Source organism: Oxyura jamaicensis, chromosome Z (assembly GCF_011077185.1).
Source record: "Oxyura jamaicensis isolate SHBP4307 breed ruddy duck chromosome Z, BPBGC_Ojam_1.0, whole genome shotgun sequence".
Lineage (NCBI taxonomy): Eukaryota > Metazoa > Chordata > Aves > Anseriformes > Anatidae > Oxyura > Oxyura jamaicensis.
In genome coordinates this window covers 27906050-27922620 of record NC_048926.1, presented here as the reverse complement: position 1 = coordinate 27922620, position 16571 = coordinate 27906050, and the positions used below count along the sequence as shown (strand labels likewise).

Sequence of the window (16571 nt, the reverse complement as noted above, 5' to 3'; positions counted from 1 at the left end):
GGGGGGGGATGTATTTTGCATTTTAAAAGAAAATTCAGAGGCTATTAAACTTTAAATTTAAACCTTTATAAATATATAAATATATATACCTGTGCTCCTCAAGCACAGGTCACAAGGTTCAATTATTTATGATAATCTGCAAGGACAAAATGTAAAATAGTTGGTTTAAGTTGCCATTGAGGTAAGGTGGTTTAAGCACCAGGTAAGACTTTTTGTCTCAGAGAACAGTTGAGCACCACAACAAGCTCCTAGGGGAGGCTACTGTTGCTCAGTGTTCTCATGCAGTCTATTTTGCAGATCCTGGCTAGGCAAACAGGCTCATTTCTGTAGCTGTAGGAGAGAATGCAGAGTGACACTATGGGATTGCCTTAGCTGGAATTATTACTAGATGCAATATCCATTCATCAAGGATGATCTAGAGCTAATTAAACCTGTCCTCACCCTATGGGTAGGTTTGGAATAGACCAGTAAGAAGTCATTTTCTAAGCCAAGTAAAGAGTTAAGCGACTATTACTTGTATTGCCTTGGACTATTCTGATGTACTAGATCTGAGATGTGGCAAGGTGATTCATGTGGCAAAACTGCATTGAATACAGCAGCATTGCTAGAGGAGGTGGGAATTTAGTGGTGAAAAGACTGAGACATTGGATCAGGAGAGAGTGAACATAAAAGAGAATATAGGAAGTCATTTTTTCAGAGTGGAAGTGTAGGAGAAGTGTCAGATAAGCCAGAATGGCCTTCTGTTGTAACTTTGACTGAAATCTTGCATTACATACAGCATAGTTTATGTGGTAATTTCTACATCAAGCCTGCAATTTTTATCAGATTGTCAGTAAATCTTGTAAAATTTAGTCTATCCTCAGGATTTGGTAATAAAAGTAATGCATGAGTAAGACATGATTTCTGTTTTTCAATGACCTAACTGTTCCAGGTCAGAATTGCTTGTCAAGCGATAAAGTTATTTTGAATTCTAACAAAGATATATTTCATTAAGCCATTGGATGGAAGCTGCAATAAAATAACACTGTTCATCTGATAATGTATTAGTGATAACCTATGCCTAATGAAATTAAGTGAAACACCAAACTATCTCAGCTTCCCAGGTATGCATTTGCAAAAAGCCCTACAAAATACCAGAAACTGTTTCTGACAGTTTTTACATTAATGTATATGTTGAGATTTGTTGTAGATGAAAAAAATGTCAAAGTCTTTGAGCAGTAAACCCAAGGAAAGTTGGCTGTAATTGTTTTTTTTCTGGGTAATGATTGACTTAAATACATTTTATGAATGCACTGAGTGAGAATACACTGTATTGTTGTACAATACAACATGCACTGTATGTTGTATTTTTTTTTTTCAAAAAATGTGTTAAATATGTTGCAGTGTAAGAAAAGACCATATTTTACTACAGTGTTCCTTTTTTTGTGGTTTATTGTTCAATAGTGCTGAGACATTCTTAAACATTTTTTTTTAAAGTAGCAAACTTTTTTTGTAAATCTTAAAATTTGAAAAAAATATATAAAAAATGAAACAACATGTTCTCTTTTCTTATAGGACCTGCTCCAGATGCCGTTTCAGACAAAATTTATCAAATCAGCAAAACCTTGGAGGAATATGCCATTTGTCCTGATCTCAGAGTTGATTTATCTCGCTTAGGAAGACAAGAGTTTGATCTAGAGAACAAATTCAAACCTTTCCGAGGTATAGACATAGGCTTTTATGCATGCTACATTTGTTTATTCTAGATACTAGAGTTGCTGCAGAATGATAGTTGGTAACTATTTAAACAAAACTTCATTTCTTCAGAATGCTTTACTACTACCAGTTCTCAAAATATTGAGCAGTACAGGTAAGTGTTGCATTTGTTTTGCACACAAGGGAGCTGAGGCATGGACTGCAAGTGAGTTGGGCCTTATCATTCTATGATTTAGTCAAATACCTTTGTGGAATATATGTGCTTAGGCCTGCTAGTGGTTAAACACAAAACACAAAGATTTTTGGGCTAGGAATAGTTTGCTCATGTAAGTCTTATTGGCAGAACAGTTTGTGAGAATCTTCCTTTACTCATTCTTTGCTCATACTTCCTTTCTGAAAAGTTGTGAGATACAGAAGGAGTAACTTAAAATGTGAAGTAACATGAAGCACATGTTTAATTTTAAGGATGTCCACAATTTTATGCCTACACTTGACTTAAAATGAGATAACACTGCTATTTCGTCCTGAAGGAGTCAAAAGCAAAGGAAGAACTCCAGAAGAGGAATATTCCAAATAGTGTAAAACTTCTGTGTGGCCTTGGGAACTATTTCACATTCTTGATGGTCTAGAATTAAAGCCACTTGGTTTTCCACAAAACATTTTCTGAGGGAAAGTACATTTTGATAGATGAAGCTTGTGATTTAAATACAAATCTTAAATGATGTGTTTTTTTTGTTTTGTTTTGTTTTGTTTCTGTTGTCGTTTAAAATAATGTTCTTTTTGGCTTCTATTGCAAACAAAAAGCAAAGAAAATTCAGCTCTTAACATTACTCCAGAATCATACTTGATTGCTGAATTTTGATTTTTCAGCATTTTAATCTCTCCAAATTGTATTTTTCAAAATGAAAATTGAAAAAAGCAAAACAAAATACCTGACAAGTAGCATAAAAATAGATTGAAAAAATAACTTCAATTTTATTGAATTTTCTTCTGAGGAAAAATTGTTTCCCAATCATCTCTCCCCAGAATGCATCATTCTGGGACAATATAGCTGCCAGAGAACCCTCCTGCAATTGGCCTACAGGTACATGAATAAATAAAATTTACACAGGTCTGAATGCAAAATCAAACTGCAGAAAGAATGAAAATAATTTAAAAAGTATTTTAAGATTTTATCTGATATATTTCAAACTTCTCATTACTCAGTTGTATGAACTAACTCCTGCAAAGCAAGGCTACAGAGGTGTTGAAACAACTGATAATAAGTCAGTTAGATTTGGCAGGAACTAAAATAATTTTTCGATTTTACTCTTTCATGCACTTTACCTTAACATGTGTGAGCAGTTCCACTGAAGTTGAGGCATTTGTTCATTTGTGAGAAGCTTAGATCCTGCATATACTTTATTAGGAGCAGGACTAAGAAGATATACAAAACTGTCTTTTAGTGAATTTTTGAGAATGTCACTTTATACCACAGAATTGACTCTTTTTCAAGTAGGCTTTACAGATTACTTTCAGCCTTGGGATTTTTTTTTATTTTTATTTTTTATTTTTTGGTTTGTTTCTCAGTTCAAGTGTATTTTCCTAATCTATTCTAAGCTTTTTTCTTAGGCACAAAAATATCTGTGTCATTTTCATGTTACGCTGAAGAAGAGCAGTGGGGTGAGGTCAGTGTTTCTGAGGAAAACTGGCTGATATTCTAAGTAATAATTTAACTTGTAACTAAATTATTTCAAGATATTCATTTAACCAGATAAAAAAGCATTTGTATAACATATGCTTTTTAATTTAATTAGGAAAAGTAATATGTTCCAAGATGACTGAAAAGCATGGCTTTTGACAGGTGCTTGATAACTGCTTTGATTATGACAGACTTACTTTCATTAATTCATTTTAGTTTGATCTGTTTTACATCTGACAGAACTAGAAAAATTGTATCTATGTGCCTTTATGAATTCACAATTCAGATTAGCAAGACCTTAGCAAAAAAAAAAAAACAAAACAAAACAGATGTTGTGTTTGAACCTAACTTTCCTGAGTCAGTAAGATATAAAATGCAAAAGTATAGCAGTGAATTGACAACAAACTGGAGACAGATTTTCTAGGTGTCAAAAAAATGAGAGGAGTAGGCCGAATGTCTCTCCTGATGGGGTGATACAGATACTGCTGTCAGATAATAGAAACTGTGACTTTATATCCACACAGACATCTTCCATCTTCTGCAGTCCTTTAGCAGGTAAAGCTGCTAACCTGTGCAAGGCTTAAAGCCTGATGGAAGCCACAATGAAATCAGTAGAAATCTTTTACTTTGTCTCTGTGTTCTTCAGAGCAAATCCATATTATATAGAGGCTGCACGCTCCGATTATTGTTCAGGTGCATGGGTTGTGAAACTGTTCTGGGAGACATGTTCCCATATGTGAACTGTACATTTTTTTTTTTTTAACCTTATTTTTTTTCCAGTGGAAATTGTTGATTCTGTGGATATCTACCTCAATCTCCTTCGAAATATATTTGACTTCAATGCAATCAGAAATTTGCTGACTGGACCCAACCAGATTAAAATAAGGATTGATGCCATGAATGGAGGTATGAATTTAAGTTACTGTTAGGACAAAGCTGTGAGTACACTGCAGTGGTTTACCAATAAAGGTACAGTGTATAATAGTCAGATTTTTTAGAAAAAACTTGGGGTAGTAAGACAGGATTTGAACATTAGGCTAGTAACAAAGGCAGTCTTAACAATGGGTTAGACCCCTTACTAGCTGATGAGCTAATCTTGCCATGAAAGGATGATGAAGTATTTGCAGTGTATAGTTACCAAGGATGTTGCAGGACAGTCTGTACTAAGGGTAAATGGTATGAAATTATTTAAACATGAAAAAAATGCACCCATGAGTCCTCAAAGAGTTGGCTGAGCAATGAGGAGGGGAATGCTTTGTGTCACATACAGTTTTGGAGAGAATGTTATTGAAATAGTGTGTAGAGCTCTGATGCCCGCATCTATTATAGAGTACTGAAAAATGCTAACAGTGTCCAAAAAGATGCATGGTCTGGCTAAAGGTTAGAAAAACTGGTGAATCACAAGAAGTTTAAAGGAACAGGTTTGTTCATTTTGTTTACAAGGTGGTAAGGTAATAAGGACTTCATGACTTTGTATTGTGATGGAGAAGTAGCTGTATTATAAATACACATGCAATAGCATAGACAAGAAGTTTGTGCAACAGTTATTTTTTCTCATTTTTGTTCAGCGAACTCATGGGCCAGTTGTCTCTTTCCAAAATACCAAGAAGAATCAACAGTAGAAATCTGAGGCCAGACAAATTCAAATTGAAATGTAGCACACGTATTTATGGGTTATGGTGGTTAATCACTGGAAAAGTCTATCAAAGGAATTGGGATTTGTCATTTTTTGGTGGCAACTCATCAAAATGCCTTCCTGGATGAAGTGCATTTGCCAAAAGTGAGCCACCAACCATAATATAGTTGTAACTAGCTCTTCAACTCTGGAATATGCCTTTATGCATGTAGACACTGGTAGTTTGACATTGGCATTGAAAAGAATAATTTATCTTGAGTCTACTCTCAATAAGAACCTGAATCATCATTTATAGTATATTTATGGAACTGGCATCTAAATTTTCTTGAACACAAATTTCTTGCAATAATGTGTAATGTGTGGAGAGAGAGGGAGCAAGAGCAAGTGAGCAAGCAGTTGCTTGTGTTTTTTTTACCTCTGAGTGACCTGTTCACACTTGCACCAGGAATGCAGAGAGCTCAGTCAGTTGTTAGTGTCTGTTCAGCCACCGAATGCTCAAGTGTAGACTTCAGACACAACTAATGTTACAGTTTCTCCATAGAAGCAAAAGATTTAACTGTGGGATGGACTAATATTTCATATAGTTTGGTAATGACTGCATTTCAAGGTGCATGTGTATTTAGGTTCCTTTTATTTCTGGGCTGAAATGATAGACATTTACTATTAAAGGTTTTAAAATATTCCTTGTAGTTATTTAAGATGAAGACTTGAAGGTTGAAGAAAATAAATTTATATGCTTTTGTTCAGAAAGTAACATCAGGATGGGTAAGTCCTACAAGGGAATTAAGAAGAAATATGAGATTTTAATGTGGAATGTAGGTGAAAAAAAAAAGCAGCTCCAAAATGAGCCTTGGTGTTACTTTTGTATAGTCCACAGTATTGCCTATACTATTATGATAAAATAACATGAACTGGGGTCTTATTTGACTATATCATAAAAAAATAAGGGAGTCATTTTGGAGTTAGTTGAAATAAAACTTTTTTTTATTATCTACTTGACAGTAGAAAGAATGTGGTAAAATTAGTTGGTGGACAAATCTGTTGTAATTTCAATAGGAATTAGAAACCTTAGAGGAGCTTATTTCCCATTTGTATTCCCATATTGTTTACTTTCTTTGCTAGTATGTTTGTTAAAATGTTACTTGCAATCTGGGACACCTGAAATAGCATCTCATTTTTATTTTAGTAAGGAATACGCCTAAATGTATATGATAATTTCTTTTCCTAATAATAGCTAAATAAAACTTTGATTTTTCACTCTTCAGTGATTACTTCCTCACTTCCACTAGTGGGACAGTGTGTTTTTGATGCTGACTTGCCAATTGATCATTTACTCTGGGGACAATCACATACTTTTACATGCAATAATAGTTTGTCTTCTGTTGGTAAGACAGATGTATAGAGTTGCTGGAAGTATGTTTTGTATCAAGTCTCCACGGTACTGTGAAAAATTTAAATGTCAAGCATATGCTCTTGTGATTGCATGGCAGATTTCTGTTTTTACAGTTATGGGACCTTATGTGAGAAGAATCCTGTGTGATGAATTAGGAGCTCCTGCAAATTCTGCCATAAACTGTGTTCCTCTGGAGGATTTTGGTGGACAACGTCCTGATCCCAATTTAACATATGCAACTGCCTTGCTGGAGGCTATGAGAGGTGGAGAGTATGGATTTGGAGCTGCTTTTGATGCAGATGGAGTAAGTATTTTAATCCATTTGGAGGTTTCACTGTAGTTGTTGTTTTATCTGGGGTCATATATGGGACATGTAAGTATAATTTAGTTGCTTTTCAGTAAGTCCTCAAAATGGTGTGATGATACCTTCAAGCAAAGATTATAATGTTTGTACTCATAAATCAGACACATATGGGGTAATTCGGCCCTGCAGATGTTTGCAAACTGAACAGGATGTGAGTCTGGAATGAGAATTCTTTAAATAGGAGGCTTTTTATTTATTTTTTTATTTTTTTATTTTTCTCTGTATTGGTGTAAAACTTCCCCAGGTGGGAAAAGGCAGCAGCATATGCAGATAATATTGACTTGTCACAGTTAAGTAGTAACTAAGTAACTAGGTGAAGACAGTTTTGGTTAACATCACAAACTGAAGGTTTTTTAGCTAAATAAAGCACTTAATCCTAATCTTGTTTATTTATTTATTTATTTTTTAATGTCATATTATCAGCCTACCAACAAAGTATTACAGAAACAGCTTTCTGACCTGACAGGAAGTGGGAATGATTAAAAGGCTGTGAAGAACAGAAGCTGTTTTTTGTTGTCCTTATACACAAAATACCCTCCTACTCCCTGTATAGTGCGTGACATTGGCAGAAAGATTCTCCTACACAAGCATTCCCTGGCAGGAACAGACCTACTAAAGTATCATGTAGGAGGCTGATGCTAGGGACTGATTTGGAACTTTTGTTTGTAGGGCTTGAGGGACTTACGGTGTGATAGTGAAATTATAAAGCTTTCAGGACAATGACAATAAATTATTCTGCCCAAACAAGCATCCAGCTAACCCAAAGCCTGTTCCTTTTTTACTGTATCTACAGTGGATCTAAGAAAAGAAATTACCTATCCCCAAAATGTAATATTTAGGATGCTTTTTTGTATCTCCTGCCTTCTTCAGGACCGCTACATGATCCTTGGCCAAAATGGTTTCTTTGTTAACGCGTCTGATTCGTTGGCAATTATTGCTGCCAATCTGTCTTGCATTCCATACTTCTGTCAGATGGGTGTCCGAGGATTTGGTAGGAGTATGCCCACCAGCACAGCCCTGGACAAGTAAGACAAAACATATATCTCTATCACCTTGGTTATTTCATTAGTTATCTCTCTGTTTTGTATTATATAGCAATACCAAAATTTACCAAAATACCAGTTTTCTGATTAGAGCTTCTGATTTTTACAACCTATATGTGCTTGATTGTTTTAACTAGTTTCAAGGATGTTTTAATCTTACCTAGATTAATATTACCAAACCTGGATGAAAAAAGTTTAATACAATGTGAAAAGGAACTAAATCGGTAAAATCTTTCTGAAAGTATGAACACTGAGTGGTAATTCCTTTTCCAAATAACTTCACTGTTTTTCTTAATAAATAATGGTTTACAGCCTAATCAAGGCCAGTTGAAAGTATACTTAAGCTATTTCTGACAAGGCCAATCTGCTCCAAAACAAACCTACTGAAGGTGCATCCTATGTTAGCAGCTGGATTTTAGACAAGTCTCATCTAGGCCTAAATTTTCTATAAATCTCCTCCTAGCTAAATGTTATTGCTTTAGATTTTCCATGTGGAAAGAGTGTTCACAGTGATAATTGTTTCCCAGTATTAATCTGGCTGCATAGCTTTACTAACAGAAGAATGATCTGCTGCTCCTATTAAATTTGTCTAATCAGGAAACAGTCATTTTAAAATGAAATGTAGCTTATGTGAAAAGATTGATCACTATTTGAAAAGCAAGAATATTAGGGTGCTTCCCTATTTGGAAAATTTTGAAAATTTACTAAATTTAAAGCTAGCAGCTTCAATTAATGATTGACTGAATCTTCAAGGAAATATTCCTTACTTGTAGGTAAGCTACTATTGTATTAAGATACTACATGAAATAAATTGAGGTTCATTTTGGTTATACAACCCAGAGTATGTACATTCTTGTAAGACTTGAAGACTGTGACTTTTAAATATGTTTGTCTTTCTTCTTAAAGCTGGGTAATACGTCAGAATGTATGAATGTAGTGAAGTCCCCTTCAGTAACACTGTGACTACTTGACATATGTTCTTGACAATGTTTATTTGACCTTCTGGAGCACAGATTGTCTCATAGTCATTACTGCCTTATTTAGCTTGGTGGAGCTAAACCTTATTATTAAATAAAACTGAGCAATTGATAATGATGGGAGGATGTAAATATTGTCCTAGTCATTCTTAGAAATATTTATTATAATGATGTTTGCTGCTTGTATCCAGGACACTTTTGTTTTTTTCTCATTTGTTTTGAGGTTGTCTGTGTTTTCCTGAAGATCTAAAAGTTGCATCTTTTCAAAGATGATTACTTTTGTTTTGTGATTCTTCATTTAGATTCACAACAATCCAAAATACCTGAATTCTGAAATTTCTGTAATAATGCCATAATGATATCCCGATATTCACATGCTTTGGTGGCCAAAATTCTATAAGTTGCTTATCTTCCATGTGCCAGTGCTGAACTCAGCCCTTGAAGAGCCCAGCTTAGTCATGAAATCACACACAGTAGTTCATCTTAAGCAAGTCACTTTTTCTATATAAGGGGTTGGCTACATGCATTGATATACAGTAAGCAATATTATAAACACCTTCCTCAAAGATCAACTAGAAGAACTATTGGACCGTCATGCCTTTCAGGATTCCTGTTGGAGCCCAACTTAAGGAACTGCTTAACATCCAGGAAAGATTGTTTTCTATAAGAACTATTTTTCAAAAAAATTGTGGAATGTCATTGTCTGAAATCCAATATATTGCCTGAAGGAGTTCCATGTTGAATTGGATTCCAATTTCATATATCTCTATACATAAGGGACAGTTGTACTAGTGTCAGTGAAATCTTTTTATGGGACACTGTATATAAAATAAAATGCTAAAGCATTCATGATTCCATTCTCATGGACTAAAAAGCTAACTTACAAGAAAAAATAAATAAATGTATATTTTGTGAGTTGTACTTTTGAAGGACAAGAATACCCCCCCAGTGCATTGAGACAAAAAGAAAAAAAACAAGACTGAGAGGTTCTGTGTAGAATTAGCACACTAGTATAATGTTTAGTATCAGAAACCTGAACTCTCCACAAAGGAAAGGGAAATCCTTTCTCTTCAAGATTATGATGGCTGATAACAGACAGCATGTTGTTTAGTGTGAGTGACAATACCATCTCTGTTTTCTGCTACGTATCTCATCTCCAATATAATTAAGTCAGTTTGGAAAATATTTTGTGTTCTTAGTAGAACATTCAGAAAAGAAAATATAATACTGCTTTTTAAATTCTGGAGTAGGTTTCAAGTTGTTGCTTACTTGTGTATGCTTTTAATCTATTGTCTTTTTTGTTTCCTGATCCTTTTTATTCCTTTTTGATAGACTGTCTTCTGCGCTCCAGGGGCAATTGTCATAGAAGCGCATTCTATATCTGCCCATACAGCTCATGCTGCAAGCATGGACTGTGAAGAAAGCATTGAAAATTAAATTAGAAGTGTACCGTGAATATTAATCCTGGCAAAAAAGAAGGAAGTAATCATGGCATAGTTGAGGCTGGAAAGGATGCCTGGACATCGTTTAGTTTAATACCCCCGTTCAAATCAGGATCAACCAGAGCATGTTGCTAAGGGCCATGTCCACTGGGCTTTGAGTGCTCCCGAGAATGGAGACTCTGCAACCTTTCTGGACAACCTCATCCTGTGTCTCACCATTCTCACATTAAACATTTATTTTTTGTACTGAAACAAAATTTCCTGTATTTCAATTTGTGCCCATTGACTCCTGGCCTGTCACTAGGCACCACTAGTAGAGTCTGTCTCCATCTTCATTCCTCCCTTTCATTAAGTGTTTATGCACATTGGTAAGATTCTGTCCTGAACCTTCTCTCCTCAAGGTTTAAAAATTCCATCTCTCTCAGCCTCTCCTAGTATGACAAAAGCTCCAATCCCATAGACTTCTTTGTGGCCTTTTGCTAGAACTACTCTAGTAGGTCCATGTTTTTCTTGTCCTGGAGAGCCCAGAAGTGGAGACAGGATCACAGATCCTGCTGCACCAGTACTAAGTAGTGAGTAAGACTCAATCTGCTGGCAGTGCTTTTTCTAATGCTGCCCAGCATGTTATTCATCTTCCTTGCCACAAAGGCTTATTGCTGGCATGTGGTCAAGTCATCGTCCACTAGGACCCCAGGTCCTTTTCTGCTGAGTTGCATTCCAGTTCAGTGGCCCCCAGTATGTACTGGAGTGCCTGGGATTATTCCTGCCTTTGTGCAGGGCTTGGCATTGCCCTGTGTTGACCCTTATGGGGTTCCTGTTTGCCAGTTTCTTGAGCCTGTTAAGGTCCCTTGCAGTAGCTGCATAACCACCCAGTATATTATCCACTCCTTCCAGTGTTGTATCATCTGCAGACTTGTGGAGGGTACACTCTGCCCAGTTGTCCAGGTCACAAATAAAGCCATGGTATAGACCCCTGGGGGACACCCCTAGTGATTGGTCTCCAGTTGGAATTTGTGCTACCGATCACATCTGCTTGAGCTTTTTTTCTGCCAGTTTTCAATCTGCCTCACTGTCAAGTTAACTGCTGTGTGTTTCATCATTTTGTCTATGAAGATATTACGGGAGAGAGTTGAAAGCCTCACAGCTTTCTCCCTGTCCTCAACAGAATGGGCAGAGAAAATAGGATGAAAGAGCTCATGGGTCAAGCTAAAGACAGGGAGATCTCTTACCAATTATGGGCAAAACACACTTAACTTGGGGAAATTTATTGCCAATCAAAACAGATTTGGGTAATGAGAAACAAAAAACCCACAAAAATTAAAACAATACCTTCCTCCTACGTCCCACTTTTTTTGGAGGCTTAACTTTACTTCTTTGTTCCCAACTCTTTGACCTTTTTCCCTTAAGCAGCACAAGAGGCTGGGGAGTAGAGGTTGCAGCCATTTCATAGCAGCCCATTTCTGGCACTCCTTTCTCCTTACACTTCTGCCCTAAAGTAGCATGGGGTCTCCACATGGGGTCTCCACATGGGTCCTTCAGGAAAAAGTTTGTCCCATGTGGGCTCTCCACAGATGGCAGTGCTTTTCAGGGAATATCCACCAGCTTACAGCATGGGGTAACCCACAGCATGCACTATGGATATCTCCTCCACTGTTGTTCTCTCTGTGGTCTGTGGGGGAATCTCCTGCCACTCCTTCACAGACCTTGGTGTTTGTCGAGTTGTTTCTTGGGCTTTATATTGCCAAGCCCTCATTGCTGGGCAATATTTTACCCTTTCAAAAGTTTGTTTTCTCCAAGTTGCCACAATCTTGTCTGCTGGTCTTAGCTGTGCACTGTGCTTTGTCCTTTTTGGAGCTGTTTGAAACTATCTGGGTCCAGCGTGAGACCCATGCCCTTGCTGCCAACACCTGCATGGTAACACCCAGTGTAACGACTAAAACAAATTCCTTAAATGCTTAAATATTTCACTCACATGTAGAATGTCATTCATTCAAGCTTGTATGTATTCCATTTGAAATAGTAAACTCAGAGCAGATCTTATAGACAAAGATAAGTGGTAAATTTTATTCATATTAATACCAGTTTACTTTAATAAGTTGCTTAGATGTCTCACTTATCTTGCTAGATTTAATCTTGAAGAATGGTAACTTTACTTAGTCATAGTTTGGCTTTGAATGCATGTCTAGAACTATCCAATTCCATTGGAATAGTTGTTTAAAATACTTTGAAAAGTCTTTTTTGTTACTAAATTAGAAGATACAAATAAAGGAAAAGGCCAATCAGGGCCAACTGTGATCTACAGCATGTGATAGGATGGACAGGCTATGCTTGAAAAAATCGTGAAGTTACCAATTTAATTTCCTTGAGGAGAATAAGAATATGACTTCACTAACAAAGGAAGAAAAGCACACTTAAGAAACCGAGTACTTAGAAAACATTTCTACCATGCTATAGAATGCTGACATTCCTTATTTTTTTATATTTTGACATTCTAATACTAAAAAATGAGAAACAGGAAATGGCAGTATTTGTAATGCTATATGCAGTAGGTTAGAAGAAATAGTACATAGAAAAGAAGCAAAACTGGTTTTCTACTTGCTATGTCTCAGTCTTCCTGAAGAAGTTAGGAAATAACTTCAAGCATATCTATGTGGGATTTAACAATGCAGTCACTACTCCATAAAAAAAATAAAACACATGGAAATGTTTTCCCAGTTGATGTCACAAGAAAATGGAGCTAATGATGGTCAGAAGGATGTGAACTTTTTTTTTTTTTTTTTTTTTTTTTTTAATGAGACAAAGATTGATGCTGTTAGGCATGCTTCATTGTATTTGATGGTGTAACCACGTCTCTGAAAGAGCACTTAGGTTTTCAGAGCCCTGCTAATGACGGAAAGGTATGATTGATCTGTGTCTACAAAATGAATTTGTTTATTGTTGTATACCCAGCTGTCTTTTTGGGCCTGCTTCTGGATCTCATTGATAACAGTAGCTCTCACAGGAGAGAAGTGGCTCAATAGAACTACTGTCTTACGAGGGGCCTCGAGGTCATGGGGCCTCTCTTACCTGGAATCTTATCTGCAAAGCAAAGAAAAAACACATCTTCTTATGGTACATCCATATTATGTGGCCATAGTTTAGACTAAATCATTATATTAAAGCTTTTCCTTCAGCTATTAAAAATGCTATGCATAGTATTTGAAAGAAAAGATATAGAAAATCTAGTAGTTTGTTCACTTTTATGCATGATGACGTGTTGCTTAATAGTTTTTCAGTGTGTATTTAAGGGAAGCAATAATCTAGAGGACTTAAATGTTGCTTAGGAATACACCCATAGCAGATGGAGCAGTGGATTACAAGAGAATTCACTTGAGATTTTTAACATTTACATGTGTTTGCTTGAAGTGACTGCTGGAGTATACTTGTATGTACTGTAGGAAGAGTATAGCAGTTGACAGGAAACATCTGCTTTAATATGCTCCAACATCAACAGGATTGTGGCAGTAAGTCTCCAGACTTCAATTCTCTGGCAATACATAACCTTAGGCTGGTATTCTTTTTCTTGTGGGGAATGGGAAGCCGTGTACACTGTTGAACAAACTATTCTTTTTCATATCCTTGTATTCTGGTTTATCTGATGTCTGCTTAACAGAAAAGGAAATGGATACTGAGATGTTAGCTAATGATCTACAAAATGAGAATCACAAGAGTGCACAAAAGTTGTTTCTGTAGGAATTATGAAGTTGTGTGGCTGTGGAAAATAATAATCAAGTTGGTACAGGAAAAGAGGATTGTTTAGAGAATTCTTTTATCTAATTATCTAATACTTTGTTTCTATGGCCAGGTCAGTATAACAACATTTAGTTGCTTGGGTTATATTTATCCTGAGAAGAACTAGTCACCTCACCACTCAGTATCTGCTTTACATCTGATAGTCCATCTTTTAATGCAGTTCTGACACTTTAGTTTTCTGTATGCTGACTGCCCATTTACTGTCTGGTTGGCTAGAGGCAGGTTTTGAGGGGGCCTACAGTGGTAGTGACTGTTCTGACTTAAAAATCTTCGTGCATCAAAGGGTAGAGATGTGATGGCTCTGAATAAACTATGTTGTGTGCAGGAGGAGGCAATCTCTGTTAGCAAGAAACTCTTAAATTCATAGTGCTGATGAGGATTTGAAGGGGGATTGGTTTTGTCCAAAGCTCAGCAGAAAATTTTGCTGAAATGGCTCTGCCTGTTTTGTTCCTGTAGGACAGAAGCCCCCAACATTATGAACAGCAATGAATGGCACAAAGGATGGGATGAAAAATATTAATTCGACTAACTGTCATCTTAGTATTATTTTGCTCAGTTGCATGGCAAAGGCTGTATTTTTGCTTACTCATTCTTACCAGCCAAATTCCTCTCAATTATTGCTTAGAGAGGAGCAACAGTGCTCCAGGAGTTTTTATCTCACTGTAAGAATTAGGAAACAATAAAAGAATTGGCTTGTAGGTGTTTCCCAAGACGAGGTCCTCTCCATTCTTAGCTTTGGTCAGTTTGCTTTTGTCTCTAACTCCTACCTGGAAACTCTAGAAAAGCAAACGTTGCTTCCACTAACAAATATTGAACATCTTTCTTTGGCATTGAAAACAGTTGTAATAGAAAGAAACCATGAGGGCATAATGAAGTTTGAATGATTACTTAGTGCTTACTGTGTTATGTCAGAATCAAACTATGCACAGTCGTTGATACAGGCTGAAAGAAGGACTGAATGTTCCCCTGAATGTGATTCCCAGGAAGGACAGAGCTACTGGGAGGCAGTGATCTAAACCCAAGTCTCAACTGGGGGATACAGTGCTACACAGACCTGCTTTCCCCTTGAAACACTGGACCCTCTCTGTACATTTTTAGTTGGAGAGTATTGTCCAGTGTAAAGTGCCTATGCTGCTTCTTGTCCCCTGCTTCCCATCCTCCAGTTCCCTGACACAGCAGGAGACTGTCAGGGAAACAAATAAAAGTTTAAATAGTGTCTTCCTCAGAAATCTGTGCTGCATATATATGCTTTCCTGCTGTGCTATAATCATTCCATTATATGTAGGATTTAGTGTTCCTGAGGGCAATTAATGCATGTGTGCAACAGAGTGCATGCAGTGTTAGTTCCTGAATCCTGAAAGCAAGTAGGAATACAGGAGATCACAAAGCCTGCTGAAAATAGATGTTATTTCATCTCTGGAAAACTCTAAATAGTTACATAAATAAATTGGTAAACTTGAAAAAATTAAGAAGTTGACTTTTCTGATGAGATAGTGTGATTGCTTTTGGCAATAGCTCTGTGGGTACGTTCAGTGTTGGCTGAATAGTATCTAGAAGTGTAGCCACCAAGTGTGTGTCTTTACAGAATGGTGTACATGTGCATGAATGGATTTAGGTACAGAGCATAATCAACTGAGACATCATTTGCCACAGACCACAGACTAAACAGGTGAAAATAGATACTATGCTGTAAGAATTATTTTGAAGGAGTAAGGGACTCAGGCCTTCAACTAGTGCCTAATGCACAAGTCTTAACTAGGCTGGAGTGAGGAGGGACTCTCTAAGTGCTGCCGCTTGTCCTGAGTCTAATTGAGTCAGTCGGCGGATATCTAGTCAAGCAAGCTTAAAAAGGCCCCGTCTGTATGATTACAACTACTCATAAAAATTGATTATAGCATATTCCCTTGACTCTCTCACAACACAGTTTCAATCTGCAGTTTAACTTCAGGTTTTTCTAACTGAAAGATTTTCTTTAATGTCTGATCTCTGAAAGAGAATCTATTCCAACATTTTCACTATTAAAAGTTATCGTGCAATCTGCCTATCGATACTCAGCTAGGTATAACTCAAGGAGGTTTAGTGACACTGTTCACATCTTCAGTGTGAAGATCTTGAATACTTCACAGACACAAGGGCATTGATCAAACCTCAGCCCTTCTTGTATAATTGCGTAGGGACAAATACTGCCTTGGAATAAGCAAGTGAAGGAGCTTATGCAATCAGGAAGTAGGCTCCCAACAAGCTCATTATAAATAAGTTATTTGAAGACCAGGAAATTAAGGGCTGTTGTTTTCAGAAGTGGTCTCCAATTTGGAGACTATCAGCTTTTCTCTTCCTTGTCTGAACTTACTTTCAAAGGATTCTAGGACTGGTTGTTTCCATTGACAGCTGTTACGTAGCAAGTTTGACCTTGGGCATTGACTGTTAATCTTCTTTAATTATACACTGCGTTTGAAAAAATGAAGTCTAAGTGATATATATAAGTTAAGATGAGTCTACTGTGAAGCAGAGACTTAGGGTTTCCTGTGCTTTAATCATAGATCAAGGT

At 36.6% G+C, this 16571-nt stretch overlaps 1 protein-coding gene across 2 annotated transcripts in view; it reads left to right on the top strand.

The window, feature by feature from the left end:
- The window catches only part of PGM5 (phosphoglucomutase 5), a 94767-nt gene that overhangs the window by 20786 nt on the left and 57410 nt on the right, over positions 1-16571 (top strand). For both annotated transcript variants that reach the window (XM_035309088.1, XM_035309087.1), the window contains exons 4-7: positions 1555-1701; positions 4157-4282; positions 6519-6709; positions 7640-7794. In XM_035309088.1, coding sequence (XP_035164979.1) covers positions 1555-1701; positions 4157-4282; positions 6519-6709; positions 7640-7794 — 619 coding nt within the window. The remainder of the gene's footprint in view (positions 1-1554; positions 1702-4156; positions 4283-6518; positions 6710-7639; positions 7795-16571) is intronic.